General features: G+C 32.8%; 1 protein-coding gene across 1 annotated transcript; it reads left to right on the top strand.

Moving 5' to 3' along the window:
- Positions 1-868: 868 nt before the first annotated feature.
- On the top strand, positions 869-15,722 carry LOC123542284 (uncharacterized). The gene is made up of 2 exons (XM_045328051.2): positions 869-1,078; positions 13,197-15,722. Exons 1-2 carry the CDS (start codon positions 1,063-1,065, stop codon positions 13,631-13,633), a joined length of 453 nt encoding a protein of 150 aa, XP_045183986.1. The 5' UTR covers positions 869-1,062; the 3' UTR covers positions 13,634-15,722.
- Positions 15,723-16,470: the final 748 nt, after the last annotated feature.

Genomic DNA, 16,470 nt, shown 5'->3' with positions numbered 1-16,470 from the left:
AAATGTAAATCTAATTCTGATATACAGCTACGGCATGCCTCAGGTGTTTCCATTGTGATCTGAAAAAGAAAGAGTAAATGTGACATAAACATAACACTTGCAAGGTAATGAAATGCTTCCATCCAGCACTGTATATTATCGACATAATTTTCGTAGCTGAAGTACAATGATTCAAACTAAATTGAAAGGTTAATTAAAAGTAAATTCATCCAACACCAATACAGAGGACGATGTCCGGTGACCCGGAAAGTGCATCAACTCAGCTGGTGAACCGGGAAGGAGAAATGTTGGTTCACTGATTTCTTGAAAAGTTTACATTCCAATAACTAATCAAGGTATCAGTGACCTTTGTTTGCTATAACAGAACACCCATCAAGGCTTTGATTCGTTAGAAAGTCAGTAAAACTCTTTTTATGCGATATAAGAATATGATGCGGTGGATTGGGAAGTGTTTCCACGAAGCGTATTGTGCACGAATGTTCTCTTAAATCGAAGGCTTTCTTAATAAAAGCAAACGTCAGTGAAAACCTAGAGACACATGCGGGTACTTTAGACAATATGTAATTTCCCAAACTATGCGTTATCAATGAAAGAATCGCAAGTTTACTCACCGAATCGAGGTGTTTTGACACAGGAAGTGTTGCGCGTACCTGTTCATGACGTACTATACCACCCCTGATAACTATCAGAACAAATGATCAACAAGTAATATTCACGTACAATTGTTTCAAATGTACCATAAAGAGACTCACTTTCTATTAAGATAGAAACTGAATGGTATTATCGGGAAATAGAAACAGAATACTCGACGGTAGTTCTCTGCTTTGTCCACTCCTGTCTGTTTGATGTACTCAGAAACGCCCACAATACTAAACGTAAATGTTAATAGTAATTGCATTCTCGTCAATTAGTCGCCAATCACGCGAGACGATATCGGATACGAGCTATCGAGGACTATAGTCCGGTATATAATTGAGAGTCGCGTTATCCTCGGTCCTATACATTTCTGGATTTCCAATAAAAATAGTACATCTTAGAACGAACGTACTTGGAGCATTTAAAATGAAACATATAAAAGGTAGGAGTATTATGTTTAAATATATTGAACACATTTTCTACATTTTTGTATTCAATGAATGTAGGTCGTAAGCAGATAATTTTCTTGAAAACATTGCCATCATACATTACTGAATTTTAACATTTACAATAAGGATAGTTAATACATTCTCGATAAATAATATATTTTGATCTTAAAGTTCTGTTGTTTTTTTCTTGTCTTCAAACATTAGCGATCACAAAACGTTTACAGTAAATTTAACCGTTACAAGTTTTCATAACGCTTTCCAATAAACTTAACAGAAATATTAGAAAATATTTATTTTATTAAGAAATTAAAATAGTTTTAAGCAATCTGGAAGAAAGTTTTACTTCTGCACTCACAAGCTATAGAATTTTTAATAATTTTCCCTTAAATACTCACTTAACGTCATGAAAAATCGTTTACATTGCTGCAAATAATTTCCAGGAATGCTGAATAACCAACTCCACGAAAGAGCTTGAAATAATTTAATACATATACATCTTTTACATCCGCTAACTAATGTTTTGCACATGAAACATCGATCAACACATATTTTACAGGCATTTCGGCTTCCTACCACGAAAACTTGTTATTTGGATGTTATTCTATATTAGAATGGCGTATGCCAGTTGCAGTCAGATATTTTGTCATGCAATTTATTTTTAATTTTAAATTTTCAACTGCTTGTTATACACTTTAGTTAGAATGGTACTTATCCCAACAAATTTACTCCCATATGATATCTAGACTTTACTATGAGCATGTAAGAACAAATGGAACTGTTTGGATTTCTCTGTTGCTAAAACATGTTTTTACAACACTTCAGTTTTTACTGTGAACAATTTTATGGGCCCGTACATAATCATTCATTGCAATAAAAGTACTTTTAACACTTTCTGTTACATATTTCTTTGACATCAATAGTTTTGTTGATGTTTCTTTTTGTACTTATGTTGCAACCCGACCATCGTAATAAAAAACACAGTATAAATTTTGTTAGTTTCATGCCTATCGTTGTTATCAAAAAAAATTGAAATGTTTCTTGAAGGCAAGATTACTCTTAATCTATACATGTTTTTGATTTACACGAAAAAGATTTCTTTACTTACAGCACTGAAATAGTGACAATATAATCCATAAAGCCGTAAAGTTAAGAGTGTCTCTTAATGGTATTATATTAAAACGTCACCATTTCTGTAGATATTTGTTTTCCGGTATGCAGAAGTATGTTTTTCTCCATTTGACAGATTCAAACAAGGAAAAGAAATGCAAATAATTGACGGAAACTTAATTAAAATAATGAAACCACTTTTATAAAGATAAAAAATTCTTTTGACACAGTGCCAGTGGTTAAGCTGGCAATTCCAAACAAATGAAGTAAATTTCTGAAGCATTAATAATTATGATAGATCTATTGGTGTTTTTGCAAAATATTTAGATTTTAATTAGCTTAACAGCATAATAATTTGGTTTAACAGATGGGTTCCATTGGATTCCATTCTGGAGACATGTATACTTGTGCTCGAATATTTTTGTTAATGTCAGGTCTGAAGATGCAGTGCTTTTTTTTCTCTATAAAACCGGAGAAAATAGTTACAAAATTTATATTCATAATAAGAATTCAAAATACTAGTTTTACAAATTGAGAAACAAACAGTTGTACTGTAATGGTCTCTTTCAACAAAACTATTATGTATATTGCATAGAAAATGTCCTTATATAGCAGAACCTTAATACGAACCAACGTTTGTTTTATTGTATAATGGTCGCTATTTAGGAAGCTTAAGATTATTTTCAGAAAATGTTTTATGGACAAAACTTTAGTGTAAAAAAAAAAAGTGAAAGCATAGAATTGGGGACTCCATGGTGATTAGCTGCTTTAGTATATCCTTATTGAATGGCTTGGTGGTTAATGGTCAAAACTATCGTCTTTCAATAATTGTTTTATAACCTGATATCATAAATTAATTTTCACTTTATTATTTTTACACATCTTTACGTACTAGCCCAGTGAATATATGTTTTAGATAGACATGTCACCTAACACCAACTATGGACTGGAAATTTATATAAATAGTCATGTAATAATATAAAATATATATATGTTGTAAGTCTTAAACCTAAGAGATGACACCTATGATGAGTAAATGTGGTATACATCAGTATTGTTAAAAACAAAAAAGTGTGAAGAATGTGAAATAGAAGGTACAAGTTTTGTCGTACATCACAATAGGCTATGATAAACTCGCCATTCTGATGTTGTTAACGACTACTGGGTTTTACCTTAGTGTTGTTGACAAAAGGAGCTTACTTTCACGATTTGAATAATACTATGCTTGGAAAGTTTACCAGTATAAATGTACGTATATAATAATACAAAATGTTCATAAAGTACGTTAAATTCAGTTTGAAGAGCACATGACGTTTAGAAGTCGTAAGGTTGACTCCGAGCCGAGCCGCTTTGTCACCCTGAGAACCGATTGGAGACGTACCCGGTCACTTGTTCTTCAACTCTGATTTATTTAATGAATATATCAATTACTTGCGTAGATCAGTTCATTACTGAGATGGAATCATGTTAAATAGAAACTGTACGCTACTGAAACAGAGATTTATCGCATAGTGTGGCAATTTTCCTTTGATCTTTGCAGCATGTTATACACAGTAACACACATTATTATTACAAAACTGTGCTGATATCTTACAAAACTGTTGCGATATATATCAACACGGAAATCTCTATGGAGTTTCATAAGAAAAAAAGTGTTCCGATATATATCAGCACAGTAAAACTGTTCCGATATATATCGGAACACTTTTTCTCTATTGAGGTCCTATCAAGGGAGTATAATTTTTTCCTTTCAAAGAAAAGATGATTTTAGCTCCAATTTACAGTTCACAGAGAAAGAATTGTCACAAACACCTACATTTATAAAGTAAAAGAATAAATAAACTAGAATATTTCTCCTTGATAGTTATTGCCAAATTCAGAAATACATGAAATTCTGAGATTTCTCAAATGTTTCTTTTTTTTGATTTTTTTTTACAAACAAAACAACAAGTTTTACAATATGTCTGGCCAATGAAATGCAAAGATTTAAAACCAATGCAGAAATTGTTGGGTACTTTTATCTGGGGAACATATTTTCTAAAACAGAAGTTTTAGTGTTTCAGTCAGCAAGGCGCAGAAAGGGAATCAAAATAGTAAAAATAATAATAAACAAATTTAAATGAAAATAAGATATAAATTTTAATGATAAACTATGCGATAAAACAGTTATAATATGTAGTGCTCGTGTGTTACCAGGATATATCAGAGCTAGGGGTACATCTCGTTATTTTTCTCTTCACATATCTGTCTCGGCCTACCGGCCTCGACGATATGTGCAGAGAAAAATACCCTCGATGTACCCCTAGCTCTGATATATCCTGGTAACACACTCTCACACATACTATAACTATTACGTACAAAGGTGGCGAACCCAACAATAACACAAAAAGAATCATAAAGAAAGCCCCATTCGCAGCCGTGAGTCTTGAGGGTAATCAAATCCTTAGCAGAACAGAACCAATGCCTAATAATGAAAACGATTCAATGTTTTATTCTTTATTGTTAGTAGGAGTGTTGATTAATCTTTACCTTTCAGCTAAGCATATTTGCATTCCTAATAGCTTTATTTAAATTGAAGAGTAATTTTAAGATTTCCAACAATTCCATAACAAACACTGAAAATGTATGTGAAAAAAGGAAAATCGCGTCAGTTAGAGTATTGCATTTACTTAAGCTAAGTCGGCTTCCATTTACTCACATTGGTAAATTGACAGTTACTTGCGGAGAGCATGATACTGATAGTAAAGCATCCATGAAGACTGATTAACTGCTTGCCTTTTATAACTGAAATACTTTTGGAACACGGTCCTAAAATCTAAACAAACAAACATCCATACATACAATTTATTTTAAATGGTCAATGTAACTGCCTTCTTTAAATTTATATAACTTCTTTACTACCTTCAAGAGTCGTGTGTTGAGCGTAAAACTTCTCAACGTACATAGACTTATGCTGTTATATTATCTGACCAACTGGGATCATTGGTATCACGGAGTTCCTTAAGGCTCCGACAAGACATTCTGTAATCAGCGTATCTAAATACAAAATTTGTAAAGTCGGCTAAACTTATAGATGGTTAACATAAGTTTACTTACAGCGTTGTTTATATTTAATAAATCTTAGAAAAGGACAACTATTTTGAATCACAGAACAACACAACCAAATGATAACAAGCTTAGTTTGAGAGATATTTTGAAAGGAACAAACACCACTCATTCCAGCTAACACCGACTTGAGCGGCATTCTATTATACATAGAAATTTGATACACTCCATTATCCCAAAGGACAAGAAATATAACACCTGAACTTTTATCCTAACAGCGGCATACGAATGACTTTAGTAATTTAAAGTAACATTTGGATAGTATGTTCATTGCTACAAAGACATTAACAAATCCCTCTATCAGATATTATTTTATAGGGCATTGTTATTTTTTCTTTTATCCTCAGGAATTATAGTGATGTCTGTAACATTAGACAATAATGAAAAACATATTATTCATTGTTTTTGCATTTTCTTTGACCTCTATTAAGAACTACTCAAAAACAAGATGAAACAAGCAAATTCGATGAATTGGTATCCCTCCACCGAAAGGGTTTGTGGTGATGAATGGCAAAAAAATATATGCGGCAAAAAGTTAAGGATGTTACTAAGAAGCAAATAACTTCATTAGTCAAAATCAATTTAACAGAAAATGAATCCTTTTTTTTGGGGGGGGGGGGGGGGGGGGCAGCGGGTGTGACCAGGTGAGGGTATAAAACTTCACATGTTGATTATAAATATTGATGGAAAATTAAAAATGAAAAAGAAAATGGGGTGAGGGATGCATGATCGGGATGGTAGGCATGACTGGGTGGAGGAGTGAGGTGGGGTAACGGTACAACTTTGCATGTTGATAAATATTCATGGAAGGTTTGAAAGAAAAATTAAAAAAGGAATGAAAAAAAATGTTGGCGGGGGGTTGGGAGGAGGAGCGGGTGTGACCAAGGCAATTCAGTGACCAGTTGTGGGTACACAACTTCACATATTTATAATAAATTTTCATGGAAATGAATGAAAGAAGTTTAATGAAATTCTACTAATTGGTTGGTTTGTTATGTACAAATCTGTGGATTTTTAAATAATTAAAGAGCAAAACCTCTAAGGAAAATTGACCAATCCAAAAAAACTTGAAGGGCATCATCGCAGTGTTGGTTCATGTTTATTTCAAGTTTTATGAAATTTTACCTGCTAGTTACTGAGAAATGGCTGCGGACGGACATTTTTCATTAAATCAAGGGCAATAACTCTAAGGGAAATTGACCTATCCAAAAAAACTTGACGAGCATCATCGCAGTTTGTTGGTTCATGTTCATTTCAAGTTTTATGAAATTCTACCTGCTAGTAACTGAGAAATGGCTGCGGACGGACAGACGTGACGGACGGACAACACCATTTCAATACCCCCCTCCCGATATCATCGGCGGGGGATAACTAACACTACGGCTTCAGTTTATTCACCCAATTTGCTGAACGTTTATATTTTCTCATGGTTAAAAGTCGTATAAAATATAGGGAAATATACTTGGCTTACATTTATTTACACATTATTTAGGACCTGATCACAATCTGATAAAAATCTCATTTGTCTAATGATCTTCTATTTGACAACCTAAGAGTGAAAACGTATGTTTCATTACTACTATACTGTAATGGTCAATTTAAAATATGCAAGACGATCCAGTGGAAATTAGAAAGCCGTCAAACAAATATATGCCAACGTTATGACGTCACATATGTTGCACTGACTATGGGCAACATAGATAGATAAGGTATATGTTGTAAGAGAAACCAATTGTTAGATGCAAAATGAAGCGTCACATAAAATACCGTAATATGTAAATATATAGTTTCTAAAGTAAAACAATAGACTAAAATTAACTTTTTCATTTTATGTAAAAATATGTTAATTGTAATACCATATCAAATTGATGTGCTGAACGAAATGTATATGTATTTGCATGGGAGAAATCAACCGAAGTATGTTGCTAATAACGATGAACAATCACATTTTTCTTTCATTCTTTATCCTTTGTAAGTGTTGCAGTATATTACTTAATTAACATTAGCGAAGGCAGCCTATCAGTTCAGTCGCTAAAATACAATCGAGAATCCCGGGTTCTAGTGTAATTTTTCTCACTCGTTGGCACAACTATATTTTCTATTTAACTTAATACGTTCTTATGATTACAGCTTTGTCAACTTACTGACGGATATGAAACAAACAATTTTAATGTCTAAGGTCTATAATCTATAGAATTCTGTCAACATAATTGAACATTAAACATGTAATTTAAAATATATATGTGTATAGAATTGACAATCACATCAACTTGATACTTATGACATGGTGCACAATACGTCATGCTTTCATCTCATCTGCAATAAAGAATAACAACTTAAGAAATCTCACATGAACAATTAAATTATCACACGAGAAATGGTAATGCTTTCAACTCATCTTCGCTACAGAACTATCACATGCTTTCTTTTCATCTACACTTGAGAAACGTTACATTTTGTATCTCATCTACACTTCAGAATTATCACATGGGAAAGGGTAATGCTAGTTATTTTAGAACACAAGCTTGCTCTGTAACATTGATAGATATAATTATTAGAAGAACATATAAAATATCGCTTTTAATCTTGCTACTCTCTTTAAAGATTGTTTATGCTTAAATTTGTTAATTGGATTATACAAAAGTACTGGAAATAATAAGTAATAAAATGTAAATTTATATTCACTTGTACTCCTAATTGAATTACATGATGCAGCGTTTACATCCCTAAATTAGATTAATAACTCTTTGTAACTTAGAAAATCGAATTAGATAAAAATTTAAACAATTTCACTATAATAAGGAAATATTTTATAAAAAGGAAGCCGTTAAAACAGCCAGGGACTACCACTACCATAATAAAAGAGCATCTGTTACTTTCGCATTTGTATTATGCAAAAGCATGATCCACAAACATGTAGACATGAAATATATTTTTGCATGAAAACAAATACGCAAGAAAAATGATCATAAGTTCATAATTTGAGGTAAAGAATCATTAACGCTTTTAATTATCAATGTTATCGTTGTGATAAAGATTACTGTTCCTTTTTATGGCCTGCTACTGTTTTTGTTAAGTCAAAGAATATATCGTGGGGTTAATGCAGAAAGGAGACTAGTGCCTTCTTTATTCATATGCAGATGTAACCTTTCTGCATTAACCCCACGATATATGCCAATAATTTACTTGTTTACGCTCTATTGACTTAATACATAATTTATATAATATTTATTTAAATTATAACAACGTTCTATCAACTTCGATTTGTATCTTTGGAAAGGGCTTTGTTCTGTGTAAGGTACATCTATACAGTACATGTTGGGACATACCGAAATTTTTCGTTTCTTAATGCTAAAGGGCACAAACACTCTACTGTATCCATCGCCATGCATTATTTCAGACACCTAGGTCCGTCTTGTGTTAAATCACGCTTTAAGTTTGTAATTTAGACTGATATTTCAATTATAATATTTTTAGTTTAGTCTGTAAAATAAGCATTAATTGTAACAAAACTTTGTATAAATGCGCTACAATCACAAATACATCGGCAACATTTTAGCTGCACAACTATTCTAGAAGCAAAGATGTTTCTGATTGATTATTTGACGTTCTTGCGTTCGACCTATATCACACTGGCCATAGCTTTATCAGATCAAGTGGTTCCAACGTTGTTTGAGCGGTGAATTTTACGCCGATCAGATGGAGAAATATGGCCGATACTACAAATTTCCGGTATTGTAAGTATGATTTAAAGGAATTTCTACCCGTTAAAAAACAAATTAAATGAAAACGATGGGTGCACCTGAAGCGCAAATGTGTCTACGTTTTAGCACATGTGTCCATTTAGCTGAGATTTGTGCCGTTTATTCAAACACTTCTGTACAGTCCGACGGGGGAAGGAGATTTTTTACAGTTTTTGACGATATCGCATCAAATATAGTATTAATCGGGAACAAGTAACTGTTAAAACTGTTTTTATTTGAAGGGCTATCTCTTAAAACAAAGCGTATGTATTTTCATAGAATTATTCAGGGTTATTTCTGAAAAATCGGCCGAAAACCTAATGCAACGCCGTTTCGAGTGGGTCGCTATGCAACGCAATCAAGTGGATACCGTTCTGCGTCTTACTTGCGAAGTCTTATCCGTCTTAAAACAGCCATGAAAGCCTAACAATGAATAAATTTAGTGAGTTTTATAGCATTATAATGATTCCGCCATTTCTAATATATTGTACACCGAACAATATCATTAAGTAAATGATAGTAATAGTTCGTAAAAACAAGAACCAGTTCACGGATATTTATCTCCTCCACGAATGGTACTGAACAGCATACCAAAATCGGGTTGACTCTTTAAATCAGTATAGTTACAGTTGGTTACTTTTTAGTCCCTTAAAACCAATACATGGCGATTTCATTACTAATTTGTTGTGCATTTTAGCTGTTCATACAAAATAAATAAAATTTGGTCCATGATAAAAGTATTGATCTGTTGTTTGTACATATTTTCATTCATATTCCTGTGGTAGCGTTCATTTATTTTCAGAGAGATAAATCACAGAGAACGTTAAAATTGGAAAAGTCACGATTTTATTTGTCCTCCATAAAACAGAAACGACGTAATAAACCTCTATGGTTCCGTTCAAAAATGAAAATACAAATGAAATACAAACACCAATGAAAGAAAATAAACGGACCAGCAATACTAATAGAGATGAGCCACAGTTGTACTATTTAACTGTCACTAACCAAAGAAGAAAAGCGATGTTTGCCAACGGGTACTTATTCCATTTGATAAGAGTTAGAAATATTGTAAAATAATGTATCCTTTGCTTCAGAAAGTTGTCTCAGGACAGCCTTGTCGCTTGCAATGTCTAAAAGATCTGTCTCTTCCTCTGTTAATTCTTCAAACATTTCATCACATAAAACTTTTTCTTTAAATACCTTACTGTGAACATTTTTTTTTTTTTTTTGATTTGCTTGAAGTTGGAGTTAGCAGTCTTTTCGTTTGTTTGTTGTTTTTTTTTTATTATTATTATTATTCACTTTGAGGACATGGAGAAAAAGCTCTTAATCGTTTGCTTGATGACACGTCTCTATTAGTATTGCTGGTCCGTTTTTTTTCTTTCATTGATGTCTGTATTTCATTTATATTTTCATTTTTGAACGGCAACCATAGAGGTTTATTACGTCGTTTCTGTTTTATGGAGGACAAATAAAATATTGTCTTTTTCCTGGCCAATTTTAACGTCCGCTGTGATTTATCTCTCTGAAAATAAATGAACGGTACACCAGCAATATGAGAGTTTTATAGCATTATAATGATCCCGCCATTTCTAATATATTGTACTTTTACATTTTTATGTTAGCTTAACATTTAACATATTTTTGTGGACATTGTCAAAAAAAAAAACAACAACTTCAACACAAAAACATAAAGCAAGGATGAAGATCGAATAATATCATTAAGTAAATAATACTAATAGATCTAGTTCGTAAAAACAAGAACCATTTCACGGATATTTTTCTCCTCCACAAATGGTACTGAGCTGCATACCAAAAGCGGGTTGACTCTTTAAATCAGTATAGTTACAGTCGGTTACTTTTTAGTCCCCTTAAAACCAATACATTGCGAATGAGAAAAGTATTGATCAGTTGTTTGTATATAAGACTTCGCAAGTAAGACGCAGAACGGTATCCACTTGATTGCGTTGCATGGCGACCCACTCGAAACGGCGTTGCATTAGGTTTTCGGCCGATTTTTCAGAAATAACCCTGAATAATTCTATGAAAATACATACGCTTTGTTTTAAGATGTAGCCCTTAACATAAAAAGTATTTTAACAGTTACTTGTTCCCGATTAACACTATATTTGATGCGATATTGTCAAAAACTGTAAAAAAATCTTCTTCCCCTGCCGGACTGTACAGAAGTGTTTGAATAAACGGCACAAATCTCAGCTAAATGGACACATGTGCTAAAACATAGACACATTTGCGCTCCAGGTGCACCCATCGCTTTCATTTAATTCGTTATTTAACGGGTAGAAATTCCTTTAAATCATACTTACAATACCGGAAATTTGTAGTATCGGCCATATTTCTCCATCTGATCGGCGTAAAATTCACCGCTCAAACAACGTTGGAACCACTTGATCTGATAAAGCTATGGCCAGTGTGTATATGTTCATAATCGACAACCGTCGTCTTTCCCGATATCAGTGTTCCTATTAGCTTGAAAGTTTTATATATTTCATTTATATTACTCCTGAGTGTTGCATTATAAGATTTATCCCTATTGTAATGTCAGCTCTTGTGAATTATTGATATGCAGACGTATAAATAATATATGTCTATCAATTATGGCTCGGATTTTTACACAATAGACATGAAATATGTCCAAGTTTCCGTCAGGTTGCTAAGGGTTGCTAAGGGGAGACTTTTTTCATAAATCTCATTAAGCATTTGCAATGACAGGGGATTACAGTTTAGAGATGAAACAGAAAGATTTCCCTGCGCTGTAGGAATCGTCCAATCTTCTTTCATAGCCACGTTCTTACATTAACGAAAACATAATTACTACCTTTATTTTACCTGTTGTTTCTAAAGTGTTTTAATGTGTCGGTTACATATTAACATGTTTTATGCAGTTTGTTTAGGTTCTTATATCTCATTTTAATGTATGACCAACTGAACCGCTCTTATTTGCCAACAGCCTGTCACGTGTATTGTGACATTTCTTAGTAACTATTACAATTTTATTTATTTTTATTTGAAGTATTGAGTTGGACAATACAGACATCATGCAACAAATCCCAACATTTTGAACGTTACCATATAGTTATTGACATTTTTGCAAGTGTTTTATGGACATCGATACCAACTGTTAGTTGAATTTTTTATGACAATATAACAACAGTAGAAGTTGAAGTTCCATAAGGCTTCTTCTATTATGGGAAATATAGATAACGGAACTGTTCAGGTAGAGAATATACATACATGATAAGAAAAGTATTACTTTTAGTGAATATTGTCCTACAGGGGCGCTCCCAAAATGCGCTCCCAAAATACATTCTCTACATTTAGCCTACTCAGACTTCGTTTTTATTAGATCAGAAATTCACTTTTCCTAATGTTCCTTAACTTTTTCATAGAAGAAAGAACACATTTGACTGCTTTTACATTTTTCATGCCACCCCAAGTTCTATTACATTGGAACAAAGGTTTACCAATCTCTTACTGAGTCATAACCAATCTGTGTTCAAACAAGCAGGCTCTCGTTAATATTCACACCTTAACATAAACAATAGTCAATAAAAGTATTAAAACCTAATTCATAATTATCTATGGTAATTAAAAACGATAAAACCTTTAGAAACTGTATCAGTCTACGCACAAAATGAGCGTATTATTTTACACCTGACCCCGTAAAGGTAGTACTAAATAGTATCATTTTACAGCGAGGCGATCAAGCTTATAATGACAATCTTTACAAACGTATGTATAACAACAGCCCTATACAATTGTTCAGTATAAAATGCTTTAATTTTGAATAGATTTACAAAATAAGGGACATTAATATTGAATAAATAATTTTATATCAAGTTAATATAAAACCATTGTTGATAAAAATGAATAGAAATTTTATCTGAATGTTGGGTGAATCGAATCACTAGAAATCACTTAGGGTGCGGCTCCCTATTGTTAGGTAACTGTCTGTTACAAAGGTTATCGATTTTTAAAAAATGTCCCTCCACCGGGTCTGATGACGTCATTTATATAGAGAAAGAAGGAAAAAATACATATACGTATAAGGTTAACTACTTTTATATTTGTCATATAAATGCACAGTGGATTTACTTCATCATTCCGTAAGTTTACATTCCATCTTTATTTTCAGATTTCAGGATTCTTGGCTTTCTTGTGATTGCCCTGATAAATATGATCCAGACAACTACACAGGCAAAGATAGAGCCGCAAGAAGAGGAGAGTAAAGACGTAAAGTCATGTCTTTTTGAATGCATGGCGTGTAGAGAATTATGGGGAGCTATATATGATGGACACGCATGCGCGAGTGGATGTTTCTTAACTCAAGGTGCAAGTATAGACCAGGACTGCAGACTTGGAGCGAATATGCCGAAACGATATGCTGAAATTAAATCAACGGACCAGTGCAAGAAACAGTGCGAACTATGTTCAATGAAATTTACTTCACACAAGTACGACCGAAACAAATGTTTGGACACATGTAGCCTTACAAACGGAAAATCTCGAGATGCATCCTGCAGTAAATACTTGACCCTATACAAAGTTTTAGGCGCAAGTAACAAAGTATAGATAATGCTTATTTTTCTTGTTTATTGATACGGGGCGCGAGTCAGACAAACGTTTGGCTTTGCTTCGTATGACAATAAAGTTATCTTGCATTTTAACTGAAATGAAATATTTCATGTATGAGAATGTAGCCCTGGAATTGCAAAATACAAACGTGTTTTTAGATATCATTTCAAAATCGACATTTATGTAGATAGTTAAGTACTCGAGAAAATTTCGATCCTTGTGCATAAAGCATAACATTACATATTTTGTATAATTATATATCTTTCAAACGCTTAATTCTACGCGTTGCACAAGTGTAATAAGAATACATTTCGTCTTTCGTCTACTATTAAGTTTCCTAAATATGTCAAAAATATTTGCATAAGATTTCATTCTTACTCATTTGAATTGTGACAGTACATTTTTATTTACATGATTTAATCTGCTTTTGCATGTTAAAAAGCTATTCAGTTCGTGAAAAAGTGATATTACGAGTACAACTTTTCTGTTAAGTTTGTTCAGTCTTCTAACTGGTAACAAATCTTTGGTGTGTTTGAAATTTTGAAAACAAGCAATTACTCAGTATCTTTTTAAAACAAAGTCCCGAGGTCATTTTGGAGAAAGAGTATCGTATCGATTAATTGATTAAATTGTGTCATTTGTCAAATAATGAAAGCAGTAAAAAGTGTGTAAAACGACACTTTGTGAAGTTTTCTCATTCCTCACTCGAGTTGTAGTGTGGATTTAACGGCAGAGTTTCTCTCTTGCAGTTTGTCTTTTCTTCTTATTACAAGTTTTTTATACAAAGATCTGTAAAGATGATAATAGTTACAGAATACTGTTATAATATATTTTCGTTTGAATATAAAATATGAACATTTATATTCAAAAGCTGCGTTAAATTTCAGATATTGTATACATTGTTGTATTTTACACATTTAAAATATGAAATGCAATAATTGTATCAAAACCTAAACAAGGTACTATATGCTACTCTACGTTTCTATAACAGAATATTTTCGAACATTTATTCTTTATTCTTCGAGTATCAGATTTTCATCATCATAATTCTAACGGTCTCTTGGAGTATTAGTAACTTATGAATTCAAAACCTCTAAAAGATATTCAATTTTATGTATGTTTTTCCATTACAAATTATAGCCTCCTAAAATGTGAAAGCATTTGTTTTAAACTTTTATATATAGTTATAGAATTACAGTTCTTTTACGTTAACTTAGATATCATGGAATATGTTTGATAACCCATATACAGATACAGAGAAAGCCAAATGACAGGGTTAAAACTTCATTTTGTCCAAAATGAGTGTAATTTTTATCAGAAATATCCACAAAATAAGTCTAAAAAGAATACATATTTTAGAAATTCTTAAAACATCCTATCACAGTCTTTCGGGTTCTTTAGAATGATTTATGATATTTTTTTTCAAGAGAAACTGTTGGAAACCATGTTACGAACTTGATCTATTAAACAGTAATAAAAGATGTTATGTGGAAGTAAGAGATGGAGACTTACTTAATTTTGTTTATTCCAAAGAGAAGCCAAAATTAACAAGTCTAAAAACAGAATGGTCACTATTATCCGTAACGAGAAGCCATTGAAAGCGTTAAGCCGACAGCCTATCATTGTAGTCGTACAAAGGAGGATAGATCAATGCCTTACTTTAGCTGAATGTTCAAATATAAAATATTTTTTTAAAAAAACACCAGTTAATCAAATAAGTGCATAATTTCAGACAGTAGCTTCTGTTTCTATCCCATGGTGAATAAAATATCCCACTTGATTTTGTCCGATGGTATTAGGTTTAATGTCACGTCGACACGATTGTAGGTCAAATGGCTTCTTTTCAGCCTTTTATGAAGAGGAAGACGCCAGTCGACCCTCCTGGAAGTACTTCAAGCATAATAGGCCAACTGGGTAGAACCATATGTTAGCTATTTTGACTGGTTTCGTCGAGAGTCGAGTAGTTGACGGAAAAAAACATAAATAAACATTTAAAGTCTTGCTGTCTTAGTGGCGTGTATATGTTTTGCCAACACAAAAATGCTACATACACAACATGAAACAATAAAAATTATTTGGTAGAAGACTCCGTCTCGATAGATTTTATTTGTCGGGTTTTCATGTCAAGGGTTATAAAGATATAATTTGGGAACGTTTTATTGTCCTGTTTTTCGGGAAAACACACGTGAACTCTACAAGTCTTACACGAAGAAATGACAAATAAATATCGACAGATCCTTTCACTCACTGGTTGTAAGCGCAGATTGAACTGTTTAAGCGGTAACGAGTCTCTACCTAGTAACAGTGTTAAATGTTACCTGAGTCTTTTTATATGCAATCTCAAACTTTTCCTCTAGGAATTTCAGTTCAAGTTACTGAGCAGAAATAGTTTTTCTGTTTTTAATAACGGTTACCTTGACCATCACCCTCTGACATCTAAATGACTCTTTCTTTTAAATACCAAAACTAAGGCTCGAATATACCAGGATTTGATCCGCGACCCGTCCATTCAACGTTACAATTGGTACAAACGTTTAAGCCCATTGCGCCACCCGGAGTATGCAGATAAGTTATGTAATTGCTAGCTGACGTTATAGGGCGACAACCATATTTTTGTTTTCTGATACAATGACCTTGATCCGAATGACCATCAAATACACTGGCCAGTTTAGTCTTTGGTAAAAGCTATATACACACAACTATCACAAATGTTGTAGTCAAACTAAAGTTATTGAGTGAAAACTTGTTCAATCACGCACCAAAATTAAAGTACATTATCCATAAAAGCTTGCTTTACACCAAATAAGGGAACAGCAAGTCAATCCTAGTAATGA

Source organism: Mercenaria mercenaria, chromosome 1, assembly GCF_021730395.1.
Source record: "Mercenaria mercenaria strain notata chromosome 1, MADL_Memer_1, whole genome shotgun sequence".
Classification (NCBI taxonomy): Eukaryota; Metazoa; Mollusca; class Bivalvia; order Venerida; family Veneridae; genus Mercenaria; species Mercenaria mercenaria.
The sequence above is the reverse complement of the archived record's forward strand: the minus strand, read 5'-3'. Positions and strand labels throughout refer to the sequence as shown.